The sequence below is a fragment of the Oncorhynchus gorbuscha genome, unplaced genomic scaffold (genome assembly GCF_021184085.1).
Source record: "Oncorhynchus gorbuscha isolate QuinsamMale2020 ecotype Even-year unplaced genomic scaffold, OgorEven_v1.0 Un_scaffold_3473, whole genome shotgun sequence".
NCBI lineage: Eukaryota > Metazoa > Chordata > Actinopteri > Salmoniformes > Salmonidae > Oncorhynchus > Oncorhynchus gorbuscha.
Genome location: NW_025747698.1, coordinates 15001 through 28248, shown reverse-complemented (window position 1 = coordinate 28248; position 13248 = coordinate 15001). Strand labels below are relative to the sequence as shown.

At 42.5% G+C, this 13248-nt stretch overlaps 1 protein-coding gene across 1 annotated transcript in view; it reads right to left on the bottom strand.

The window, feature by feature from the left end:
• Nucleotides 1-13248, bottom strand: part of LOC124027689 (band 4.1-like protein 3) — a gene marked incomplete at its 3' end in the record, with an annotated part of 43257 nt that overhangs the window by 20170 nt on the left and 9839 nt on the right. The window contains 6 exon segments of the mRNA XM_046340058.1: nucleotides 754-841; nucleotides 1885-2097; nucleotides 2590-2665; nucleotides 7742-7768; nucleotides 7771-7783; nucleotides 9400-9504. Coding sequence (XP_046196014.1) covers nucleotides 754-841; nucleotides 1885-2097; nucleotides 2590-2665; nucleotides 7742-7768; nucleotides 7771-7783; nucleotides 9400-9504 — 522 coding nt within the window.

Genomic DNA, 13248 nt, shown 5'->3' with positions numbered 1-13248 from the left:
GTGTGTGTGTGTGTGTGTGTGTGTGTGTGTGTGTGTGTGTGTGTGTGTGTGTGTGTGTGTGTGTGTGTGTGTGTGTGTGTGTGTGTGTGTGTGTGTGTGTGTGTGTGTGTGTGTGTGTGTGTGTGTAGGTGTGTGTGTGTGGTGTATGTGGGTGTGTGTGTGTGTGTGTGTGTGTGGTGTATGTAGGTGTGTGGTGTATGTAGGTGTGTGTGTGTGTGTGTGTGTGTGTGTGTGTGTGTGTGTGTGTGTGTGTGTGTGTGTGTGTGTGTGTGTGTGTGTGTGTGTGTGTGTGTGTGTGTGTGTGTGTGTGTGTGTGTGTGTGGTGTATGTAGGTGTGTGTATGTAGGTGTGTGTGTGTGTGGTGTGTGTGGTGTATGTAGGTGTGTGTGTGTGTGTGTGTGTGTGTGTGTGTGTGTGGTGTATGTAGGTGTGTATGTAGGTGTGTGTGTGTGTGGTGTGTGGTGTGTGTGGTGTATGTAGGTGTGTGTGTGTGGTGTGTGTGTGTGTGTGGTGTATGTAGGTGTGTGTGTGTGGTGTATGTAGGTGTGTGTGTGTGTGTGGTGTATGTAGGTGTGTGTGTGTAGGTGTGTGTATGTAGGTGTGTGTGTGTGGTGTATGTAGGTGTGTGTATGTGGTGTATGTAGGTGTGTGTATGTGGTGTATGTAGGTGTGTGTATGTAGGTGTGTGTGTGTTGTGTATGTAGGTGTGTGTATGTAGGTGTGTGTGTGTGGTGTATGTAGGTGTGTGTGTACCTTGGCGTGATGCAGGTCTACTCCATACATGGACAGTTTCTTGGCATTCTCCAGGAAGTGTAACTCTGCTTCAGCTGGGGTCATCCCTCTGAAAACAGACATTAGGCATCAACTACATGTCCTGTAACTACGGGGCTCAGAGATGTCCTGTAACTACGGGGCTCAGAGATGTCCTGTAACTACGGGGCTCAGAGATGTCCTGTAACTACGGGGCTCAGAGATGTCCTGTAACTACGGGGCTCAGAGATGTCCTGTAACTACGGGGCTCAGAGATGTCCTGTAACTACGAGGCTCAGAGATGTCCTTTATTCAACTACATGTCCTGTAACTACGGGGCTCAGAGATATCCTTTAATCAACTACATGTCCTGTAACTACGGGGCTCAGAGATGTCCTGTAACTACGGGGCTCAGAGATGTCCTGTAACTACGGGGCTCAGAGATGTCCTTTATTCAACTACATGTCCTGTAACTACGGGGCTCAGAGATGTCCTGTAACTACGGGGCTCAGAGATGTCCTTTATTCAACTACATGTCCTGTAACTACGGGGCTCAGAGATATCCTTTAATCAACTACATGTCCTGTAACTACGGGGCTCAGAGATGTCCTGTAACTACGGGGCTCAGAGATGTCCTTTATTCAACTACATGTCCTGTAACTACGGGGCTCAGAGATGTCCTTTAATCAACTACATGTCCTGTAACTACGGGGCTCAGAGATGTCCTGTAACTACGGGGCTCAGAGATGTCCTTTATTCAACTACATGTCCTGTAACTACGGGGCTCAGAGATGTCCTTTATTCAACTACATGTCCTGTAACTACAGGGCTCAGAGATGTCCTGTAACTACGGGGCTCAGAGATGTCCTTTATTCAACTACATGTCCTGTAACTACGGGGTTCAGAGATGTCCTGTAACTACGGGGCTCAGAGATGTCCTGTAACTACGGGGCTCAGAGATGTCCTTTATTCAACTACATGTCCTGTAACTACGGGGCTCAGAGATATCCTTTATTCAACTACATGTCCTGTAACTACGGGGTTCAGAGATGTCCTGTAACTACGGGGCTCAGAGATATCCTTTATTCAACTACATGTCCTGTAACTACGGGGAAAATCTATTGCCGGACATACTTGTAGTTCTTGTGTAGGTCCATGACCTTATCTTCTAGTTCCTTGGTGTGGTTCGGAGCGAAGCGGAGCTCACTGTTGTACTCCGTCTCCTCGGGGTCGTAGTCCCCCAGCTCTGACTGGACCGTGTAGGAGCCCAGTATGGTGTGGGTGGTGAAGGAACAGGGGAGACGACCAGACACCATGTCATCACGCAGCTGGAGACACAGGTAGTACCTAGAGAGAGGGGGGGAGTGGGGGGGGAGAGATAGAGAGAGAGAGAGAGAGGGAGGGAGAGAGAGAGAGAGAGAGAGAGAGCGAGAGAGGAGGGGGAGAGAGCGAGAGAGAGGAGGGGGAGAGAGAGAGAGAGAGAGAGAGAGAGAGAGGGGGGGGAGAGAGAGCGAGAGAGGGAGGGGGAGAGAGAGCGAGAGAGAGGAGGGGAGAGAGAGAGAGAGGGGGGGGGGAGAGAGAGAGAGAGGGGGGAGAGAGAGCGAGAGAGAGGAGGGGGAGAGAGAGCGAGCGAGGAGGGGGAGAGAGAGCGAGAGAGGAGGGGGAGAGAGAGCGAGAGAGAGGAGGGGAGAGAGAGCGGCGAGAGAGGAGGAGGGAGAGAGAGCGAGCGAGAGAGGAGGGGGGGAGAGAGGGGGTGATGCCAGTACGATTATTAAACCATAAATAGCAACATACTGTATTTCAGAGGCTTTGACAATGCAGCCGATCCATCCAACTCACCTGGTGATGTCTTCAGACAGCTGGGCAGGGTCTGGGGGGTAGAACTTGACGTTGAAGGCAAAGTTCCAGGGGCCACCTGCAGAACAACAAAGTATAGACTATAGTAGTGTTGTATAGACTATAGTAGTGTTGTATAGTATAGACTATAGTAGTGTTGTATAGTATAGACTATAGTAGTGTTGTATAGACTATAGTAGTGTTGTATAGACTATAGTAGTGTTGTATAGACTATAGTAGTGTTGTATAGACTATAGTAGTGTTGTATAGTATAGACTATAGTAGTGTTGTATAGACTATAGTAGTGTTGTATAGTATATATTATAGTATAGACTATAGTAGTGTTGTATAGTATAGACTATAGTAGTGTTGTATAGACTATAGTAGTGTTGTATAGACTATAGTAGTGTTGTATAGACTATAGTAGTGTTGTATAGACTATAGTAGTGTTGTATAGTATAGACTATAGTAGTGTTGTATAGACTATAGTAGTGTTGTATAGACTATAGTAGTGTTGTATAGACTATAGTAGTGTTGTATAGTATATATTATAGTATAGACTATAGTAGTGTTGTATAGTATAGACTATAGTAGTGTTGTATAGTATAGACTATAGTAGTGTTGTATAGACTATAGTAGTGTTGTATAGACTATAGTAGTGTTGTATAGTATATATTATAGTATAGACTATAGTAGTGTTGTATAGACTATAGTAGTGTTGTATAGTATAGACTATAGTAGTGTTGTATAGTATAGACTATAGTAGTGTTGTATAGTATAGACTATAGTAGTGTTGTATAGTATAGACTATAGTAGTGGTGTATAGTATAGACTATAGTAGTGTTGTATAGACTATAGTAGTGTTGTATAGTATAAATTATAGTATAGACTATAGTAGTGTTGTATAGTATAGACTATAGTAGTGTTGTATAGTATAGACTATAGTAGTGTTGTATAGTATATATTATAGTATAGACTATAGTAGTGTTGTATAGTATAGACTATAGTAGTGTTGTATAGTATAGACTATAGTAGTGTTGTATAGACTATAGTAGTGTTGTATAGTATAGACTATAGTAGTGTTGTATAGACTATAGTAGTGTTGTATAGTATATATTATAGTATAGACTATAGTAGTGTTGTATAGTATAGACTATAGTAGTGTTGTATAGACTATAGTAGTGTTGTATAGTATAGACTATAGTAGTGTTGTATAGTATAGACTATAGTAGTGTTGTATAGACTATAGTAGTGTTGTATAGTATAGACTATAGTAGTGTTGTATAGTATATATTATAGTATAGACTATAGTAGTGTTGTATAGTATAGACTATAGTAGTGTTGTATAGTATATATTATAGTATAGACTATAGTAGTGTTGTATAGTATAGACTATAGTAGTGTTGTATAGTATATATTATAGTAGTGTTGTATAGTATAGACTATAGTAGTGTTGTATAGTATATATTATAGTATAGACTATAGTAGTGTTGTATAGTATAGACTATAGTAGTGTTGTATAGTATAGACTATAGAAGTGTTGTATAGTATAGACTATAGTAGTGTTGTATAGACTATAGTAGTGTTGTATAGACTATAGTAGTGTTGTATAGTATAGACTATAGTAGTGTTGTATAGTATAGACTATAGTAGTGTTGTATAGTATAGACTATAGTAGTGTTGTATAGTATAGACTATAGTAGTGTTGTATAGTATATATTATAGTATAGACTATAGTAGTGTTGTATAGTATAGACTATAGTAGTGTTGTATAGACTATAGTAGTGTTGTATAGTATATATTATAGTAGTGTTGTATAGACTATAGTAGTGTTGTATAGTATAGACTATAGTAGTGTTGTATAGTATAGACTATAGTAGTGTTGTATAGACTATAGTAGTGTTGTATAAACTCTAGTAGTGTTGTATAGACTATAGTAATGTTGTATAGTATAGACTATAGTAGTGTTGTATAGTATAGACTATAGTAGTGTTTGTATAGTATAGACTATAGTAGTGTTGTATAGTATAGACTATAGTAGTGTTGTATAGTATAGTATAGACTATAGTAGCGTTGTATAGACTATAGTAGCGTTGTTGTATAGACTATAGTAGTGTTGTATAGACTATAGTAGTGTTGTATAGACTAGTAGTGTTGTATAGACTATAGTAGTGTTGTATAGACTAGTAGTGTTGTATAGTATAGACTATCTAGTATTGTATAGTATAGACTATAGTAGCGTTGTATAGACTATAGTAGCGCGTTGTATAGACTATAGTAGTGTTGTATAGACTATAGTAGTGTTGTATAGTATATATTATAGTATAGACTATAGTAGTGTTGTATAGACTATAGTAGTGTTGTATAGACTATAGTAGTGTTGTATAGTAGTATATATTATAGTATAGACTATAGTAGTGTTGTATAGTATAGACTATAGTAGTTATAGTATAGCATAGACTAGTAGTGTTGTATAGACTATAGTGTAGTATATATTATAGTATGTTGTATAGACTATAGTAGTGTTGTATAGTATAGACTATAGTAGTGTTGTATAGACTATAGTAGTGTTGTATAGACTATAGTAGTGTTGTATAGTAGTATATATTATAGTATAGACTATAGTAGTGTTGTATAGTATAGACTATAGTAGTGTTGTATAGTATAGACTATAGTAGTGTTGTATAGTATAGACTATAGTAGTGTTGTATAGTATAGACTATAGTAGTGTTGTATAGTATAGACTATAGTAGTGTTGTGTAGTATAGTATTATAGTATAGTAGTGTTGTACTATAGTAGTGTTGTATAGTATAGACTATAGTAGTGTTGTATAGACTATAGTAGTGTTGTGTATAGACTATATATTATAGTATAGACTATAGTAGTGTTGTATAGTATAGACTATAGTAGTATAGTAGTGTTGTATAGTATAGACTATAGTAGTGTTGTATAGACTATAGTAGTGTTGTGTAGTATATATTATAGACTATAGACTATAGTAGTGTTGTATAGACTATAGTAGTGTTGTGTATAGTATAGTATAGACTATAGTAGTAGTTGTATAGTATATATTATAGTATAGACTATAGTAGTGTTGTATAGTATAGACTATAGTAGTGTTGTATAGCATAGTAGTGTTGTATAGTATAGACTATAGTAGTGTTGTATAGTATAGACTATAGACTATAGTAGTGTTGTTATATATATTATAGTATAGACTATAGTAGTGTTGTATAGTAGTATAGACTATAGTAGTGTTGTATAGTATAGACTATAGTAGTGTTGTATAGTATAGACTATAGTAGTGTTGTATAGACTATAGTAGTGTTGTATAGACTATAGTAGTGTTGTATAGACTATAGTAGTGTTGTATAGTATAGACTATAGTAGTGTTGTATAGACTATAGTAGTGTTGTATAGTATAGACTATAGTAGTGTTGTATAGTATAGACTATAGTAGTGTTGTATAGTATAGACTATAGTAGTGTTGTATAGACTATAGTAGTGTTGTATAAACTATAGTAGTGTTGTATAGACTATAGTAATGTTGTATAGTATAGACTATAGTAGTGTTGTATAGTATAGACTATAGTAGTGTTGTATAGTATAGACTATAGTAGTGTTGTATAGTATAGACTATAGTAGTGTTGTATAGTATAGACTATAGTAGCGTTGTATAGACTATAGTAGCGTTGTATAGACTATAGTAGTGTTGTATAGACTATAGTAGTGTTGTATAGACTAGTAGTGTTGTATAGACTATAGTAGTGTTGTATAGATAGACTAGTAGTGTTGTATAGTATAGACTATCGTAGTATTGTATAGTATAGACTATAGTAGCGTTGTATAGACTATAGTAGCGTTGTATAGACTATAGTAGTGTTGTATAGACTATAGTAGTGTTGTATAGTATAGACTGTAGTATAGACTATAATAGTACAGTGTAGTGCAGTATAGTGTAGTGCAGTATGTTGTAGTGTAGTCCAGTATAGTGTAGTCCAGTATAGTGTAGTGCAGTATAGTGTAGTCCAGTACAGTGTAGTCCAGTATAGTGTAGTCAGTATAGTGTAGTGCAGTACAGTGTAGTGCAGTATAGTGTAGTCCAGTATAGTGTAGTCCAGTACAGTGTAGTGCAGTATAGTGTAGTCCAGTATAGTGTAGTCCAGTATAGTGTAGTCCAGTATAGTGTAGTCCAGTATAGTGTAGTCCAGTAGAGTGTAGTCCAGTAGAGTGTAGTCCAGTAGAGTGTAGTCCAGTAGAGTGTAGTCCAGTAGAGTGTAGTCCAGTAGAGTGTAGTCCTGTAGAGTGTAGTCCTGTATAGTGTAGTCCTGTATAGTGTAGTCCTGTATAGTGTAGTCCTGTATAGTGTAGTCCAGTATAGTGTAGTCCAGTATAGTGTAACATAGTGTAGGGCAGTATAGTGTAGTCTAACATAGTATAGTCCAGCATAGTGTAGTCCAGTATAGTGTAGTCCAGTATAGTGTAGTCCAGTATAGTGTAGGGCAGTATAGTGTAGTGTAACATAGTGTAGTGCAGTATAGTGTAGTCTAACATAGTATAGTCCAGCATAGTGTAGTCCAGTATAGTGTAGTCCAGCATAGTGTAGTGCAGTATAGTATAGTACAGTGTAGTGCAGTGTAACATAGTGTAGTCCAGTATAGTGTAGTCCAGTATAGTGTAGTCTAGCATAGTGTAGTGCAGCATAGTGTAGTCCAGTATAGTGTAGTCCAGTATAGTGTAGTCCAGCATAGTGTAGTCCAGCATAGTGTAGTCCAGCATAGTGTAGTCCAGCATAGTGTAGTCCAGTATAGTGTAGTCCAGCATAGTGTAGTGCAGCATAGTGTAGTGCAGTATAGTGTAGTCTAGCATAGTGTAGTCCAGCATAGTGTAGTCCAGTATAGTGTAGTCTAGCATAGTGTAGTGCAGCATAGTGTAGTCCAGCATAGTGTAGTGCAGCATAGTGTAGTCCAGCATAGTGTAGTGCAGCATAGTGTAGTCCAGCATAGTGTAGTCCAGTATAGTGTAGTCCAGCAGTGTAGTCCAGCATAGTGTAGTCCAGTATAGTGTAGTCCAGCATAGTGTAGTCCAGTATAGTGTAGTCCAGTATAGTGTAGTCTAGCATAGTGTAACCCTATAAAACACACTGCAACTCACTCCTTATCTGCTTCTTCAGTTCCTTGTTGGGTCAAGCCAGTTCTGGAGAAAGAGGCAAATTAGTAACGATATATATTAATAAAATCAATGAATGACCACGTATCCAGTCATTAACACTTAGACCTCTACGTTACCACTGCCCTGAGGAGGTCCCCTGGGAAACTGTTATCAGTCTGTCCACAGAGGGCCGGTATCCACAAACATCTCAGAGTAGTTGTGTTAATCTAGGATCCCCCCCTTGTCTAAGCAACACTGCCCCACACCAAGTTTAGGTATTTATAAAAAATAAAATTAATTATTTAACCTTTTATTTAACTTGGCAAGTCAGTTAAAGAACAAATTCTTATTTACAATGACGGGCCGACACCGGCCAAACCCGGACGACGCTGGGCCAATTGTGCCCCGCACTATGGGACTCCCAATCACGGTCGTTTGTGATACAGCCTGGATTCGAACCAGGGTCTGTAGTGACGCCTCTAGCACTGAGATGCAGTGTCTTCGACCGCTGAACCAGGGTCTGTAGTGATGCCTCGAACACTTAGACCGCTGAACCAGGGTCTGTAGTGACACCTCTACCACTGAGATGCAGTACCTTAGACCTCTGAACCAGGGTCTGTAGTGACACCTCTAGCACTGAGATGTCTTAGACCGCTGAACCAGGGTCTGTAGTGACACCTCTAGCACTGAGATGTCTTAGACCGCTGAACCAGGGTCTGTAGTGACGCCTCTAGCACTGAGATGCAGTGTCTTAGACCTCTGAACCAGGGTCTGTAGTGACGCCTCTAGCACTGAGATGCAGTGTCTTAGACATCTGAACCAGGGTCTGTAGTGACGCCTCTAGCACTGAGATGTCTTAGACCGCTGAACCAGGGTCTGTAGTGACACACTCTCTAGCACTGAGATGTCTTAGACCGCTGAACCAGGGTCTGTAGTGACGCCTCTAGCACTGAGATGCAGTGTCTTAGACCTCTGAACCAGGGTCTGTAGTGACGCCTCTAGCACTGAGATGCTGTGTCTTAGACATCTGAACCAGGGTCTGTAGTGACGCCTCTAGCACTGAGATGTCTTAGACCGCTGAACCAGGGTCTGTAGTGATGCCTGTAGCACTGAGATGTCTTAGACATCTGAACCAGGGTCTGTAGTGACACCTCTACCACTAAGATGCAGTGTCTTAGACATCTGACCAGGGTCTGTAGTGACACCTCTAGCACTGAGATGCAGGCCCTGTCTTAGACCTCTGCTCCACTGGGAGCACAACATTTATCCTAGACTCAGCACTCCTCCTTCCAAATGGACTAAATCGATAAAACGGACGGACGGACCTGGTTATAATACTCTTCCCTCTACCTTCGGACGGACTCCCGCGGACGGAGTACATGATACGGAGACTGACACGGACGACGGACGGACGGACGGACGGACGGACGGACAGACAGACAGACAGACAGACAGACAGACAGACAGGACAGACAGACACACGGACGACAGACGCACGCAGACAGACAGACAGACAGACACAGACAGACGACACGACGACAGACGGACAGACAGACAGACAGACAGACAGACAGACAGACAGACAGACAGACAGACAGACAGACAGACAGACAGACAGACAGACAGACAGACAGACAGATTTGATGAGTCTCTTCCTCTACCTTCTGGTTCTCCACGTCGCGGTACGTGATGCCAAAGTAGTCCGTCTCCAGCAGGTTCAGATGGTCACACACCTTGGCAAACAGCAGCTGGCCTCTGGCTCGTTTCTGGTGACACACACAGAGCAGTTATTGAACAAGGGTCAGAGTTCACACTATAGGAGAGAAACAATAGAGGGAGGCTGTTGGGTGATTTCATATTTCATTGTCCACAGTGCACACTAATGTCAGGGTCGGGATCTGAACCCGGGTCTCCCACGGGAGAAAACGTCTTCCATTAGACCATGAGGAAATTCCCCAGGGCTACCTCATTACGAGACCATGAGCCAGACTCAGGTCCTGCTACACTAGCATATACCTAGGGAATGCCCAACACATTTCTTCTCTCAAGTGGTATGCTAATGAGGCAGTGTGACAGCGAGGTCACACCAGATCTAATGCAGTATTCGACGTTCGTCCAGGTCCCCGGGACAATACCGGTCACTAGGGGCAACGGTGATCACTCTTAGCATAGGCTTGCTAGGAAACCGCGCGTATACCTGCGAACTCTGGCTCCGTGAAGGATCACAGGTTCAATCCCCAGTGCTAGGCTGGCACTTTTCAATGTATTTACCATAAACCTTAACCTTTTGGAATAAGAATGCCTAAATGTATACTACTGCAGTGGATAAATCACAGTCGGATTGTTTCTTGGTAGTCTTAAACTAAATCTACTTTGGAAGAAAAGTCTACACCTGTACCACGCAAGATATAGAGTATTACATTTTGAGTTAACATCTCAATATTACACTTTATATAATAATATAATAATAATATATGCCATTTAGCAGACGCTTTATCCAAAGCGACTACAGTCATGTGTGCATACATTCTACGTATGGGTGGTCCCGGGGATCGAACCCACTACCCTGGCGTTACAAGCGCCATGCTCTACCAACTGAGCTATATACATCACACAAGACTGAAATATAAATATAACAATTTGACAAAGAAACACTGCATGTTAATTACTTTTAATATATTTTTTAAATAATTATGAAAAATATGAATAACATCCTCCTAGTCTCTAGTGGATAACGGAACAAAAACGGAACCGTCTCTAGTGGAAAACGAACCCGTCTCTAGTGGATAATGGAACATAATGGAACCCGTCTCTAGTGGAAAACGGAACCCGTCTCTAGTGGATAACGGAACCCGTCTCTAGTGGATAACGGAACCCGTCTCTAGTGGATAACGGAACCCGTCTCTAGTGGATAACGGAACCCGTCTCTAGTGGATAACGGAACCCGTCTCTAATAAGCGGAACCCGTCTCTAGTGGATAACGGAACCCGTCTCTAGTGGATAACGGAACCCGTCTCTAGTGGATAACGGAACCCGTCTCTAGTGGATAACGGAACCCGTCTCTAGTGGATAACGGAACCCGTCTCTAGTGGATAACGGAACCCGTCTCTAGTGGATAACGGAATCCGTCTCTAGTGGATAATGGAACCCGTCTCTAGTGGAAAACAGAACCCGTCTCTAGTGGATAATGGAACCCGTCTCTAGTGGAAAACAGAACCCGTCTCTAGTGGATAACGGAACCCGTCTCTAGTGGATAACGGAACCCGTCTCTAGTAGATAACGGAACCCGTCTCTAGTGGATAATGGAACCCGTCTCTAGTGGAAACAACATAATGGAACCTGTCTCTAGGCCATCTCTAGTGGAAAATGAACCCGTCTCTAGTGGATAACGGAACATAACGGAACCCGTCTCTAGTGGAAACGGAACATGGGATAACGGAACATAACGGAACCCGCCTCTTAGTGGATAACGGAACATAACGGAACCCGTCTCTAGTGGATAATGGAACCCGTCTCTAAAGTGGATAACGGAACCCGCTCTAGTGGAAAACAGAACCCGCTCTCTAGTGGATAATGGAACATAACGGAACCCGCCTCTAGTGGATAACGGAACCTGCTCTAGTGGATAATGGAACCTAGTCTCTAGTGGATAACGGAACCCGCCTCTAGTGGATAACGGAACATAATGGACCTCTAAAGTGGATAACGGAACCCGTCTCAGTGGAAACGGAACCCGATCTCTAGTGGAAAATGGAACCGTCTCTAGTGGATAACGGAACCCGTCTCTAGTGGATAACGAACCCGCCTCTAGTGGATAACGGAACCCGTCTCTAGTGAAAACGGAACCCGTCTCTAGTGGATACGGAACCGTCTCTAGTGGAAAACAGAACCCGTCTCTAGTGGATAACGGAACCAGTCTCTAGTGGATAATGGAACCCGTCTCTGTGGAAAACAGAACCCGTCTCTAGTGGAAAACAGAACCGTCTCTACTGTTCTGACATCTCCCTCCCCGCTGTCTCTGTCATCTCCTCCTCTCTGTGTGTTATCCTCCTCCTCTGTGTGTTATCCTCCTCCTCTCTGTGTGTTATCCTCCTCCTCCTCTCTGTGTGTTATCCTCCCTCCTCTGTGTGTGTTATCCTCCTCCTCTCTGTGTGTTATCCTCCGTCCTCTGTGTGTTATCCCGTCTCCTCCCCGTCCTCTGTGTGTTATCCTCCTCCTCTCTGTGTGTTATCCTCCTCCTCCTCTGTGTGTTATCCACCTCCTCCCTCCCTTGGATAACGGTTATCCTCCCTCTCTCCAAGTCTGTGTGTTATCCTCCTCCTCTCTGTGTGATATCCTCCTCTGTGTGAAATCCACCTCCTCCTCTCTGTGTGTTATCCTCTCTAGTGGATAACGGAATCCTCCTCCTCCTCTCTGTGTTATCCTCTCTCCTCATCTCTGTGGAAAATGGAATCCTCCTCTCTGTGGATATCTTCCTCCGGAACTCCTCCTCTGTGTGTTTTCCCTCCCTCTCTGTGTGTTATCCTCCTCCTCTGTGTGTTATCCCCTCCTCCTCCTCCTCTGTGTGTCATCCTCCTCCGTCTCTGTGTGATAATGGAACCTCCTCCCTCTCTGTGTGTTATCCTCCTCTGTGTTATCTCATCTCCTCTCTGTGTGTTATCCTCCTAGTGGAAAACAGAACCCGTCTCTGTGTGTTATCCAACCAGTCTCTGTGGATAATCCTCCTCCTCTCTAGTGGAAAACAGAACCCGTCTCTACTGTTCTGACATCTATCCACCTCTGTGTGTTATCCTCCTCCTCTGTGTGTTATCCTCTCCTCCCTGTGTGTTATCCTCCTCCTCCTCTCTGTGTGTTATCCTCCTCTGTGTGTTATCCATCCTCTCTGTGTTCATCCTCCTCCTCCTCTCTGTGTGTTATCCTCCTCCTCTCTGTGTGTTATCCTCCCTCCCTCCTCTCTGTGTGTTATCCACCTCCTCCTCCTCTCTGTGTGTTATCCTCCTCCTCCTCTCTGTGTGTTATCCTCCTCCTCCTCCCTGTGTGTTATCCTCCTCCTCCTCTCTGTGTGTTATCCTCCTCCTCTCTGTGTGTTATCCTCCTCCTCTCTGTGTGTTATCCTCCTCCTCCTCTCTGTGTGTTATCCTCCTCCTCTTCTCTGTGTGTTATCCTACTCCTCTCTGTGTGTTATCCTCCTCTCTGTGTGTTATCCACCTCCTCTCTCTGTGTGTTATCCTCCTCCTCTCTGTGTTATCCTCCTCCTCTGTGTGTTATCCTCCTCCTCTCTGTGTGTTATCCTCCTCCTCCTCTGTGTGTGTTATCCTCCTCCTCCTCTCTGTGTGTTATCCTCCTCCTCCTCTCTGTGTGTTATCCTCCTCCTCTTCTCTGTGTGTTATCCTCCTCTCTGTGTGTTATTCACCTCCTCTCTGTGTGTTATCCTCCTCCTCCTCTCTGTGTGTTATCCTCCTCCTCCTCTCTGTGTTATCCTCCTCCTCCTCTCTCTGTGTGTTATCCTC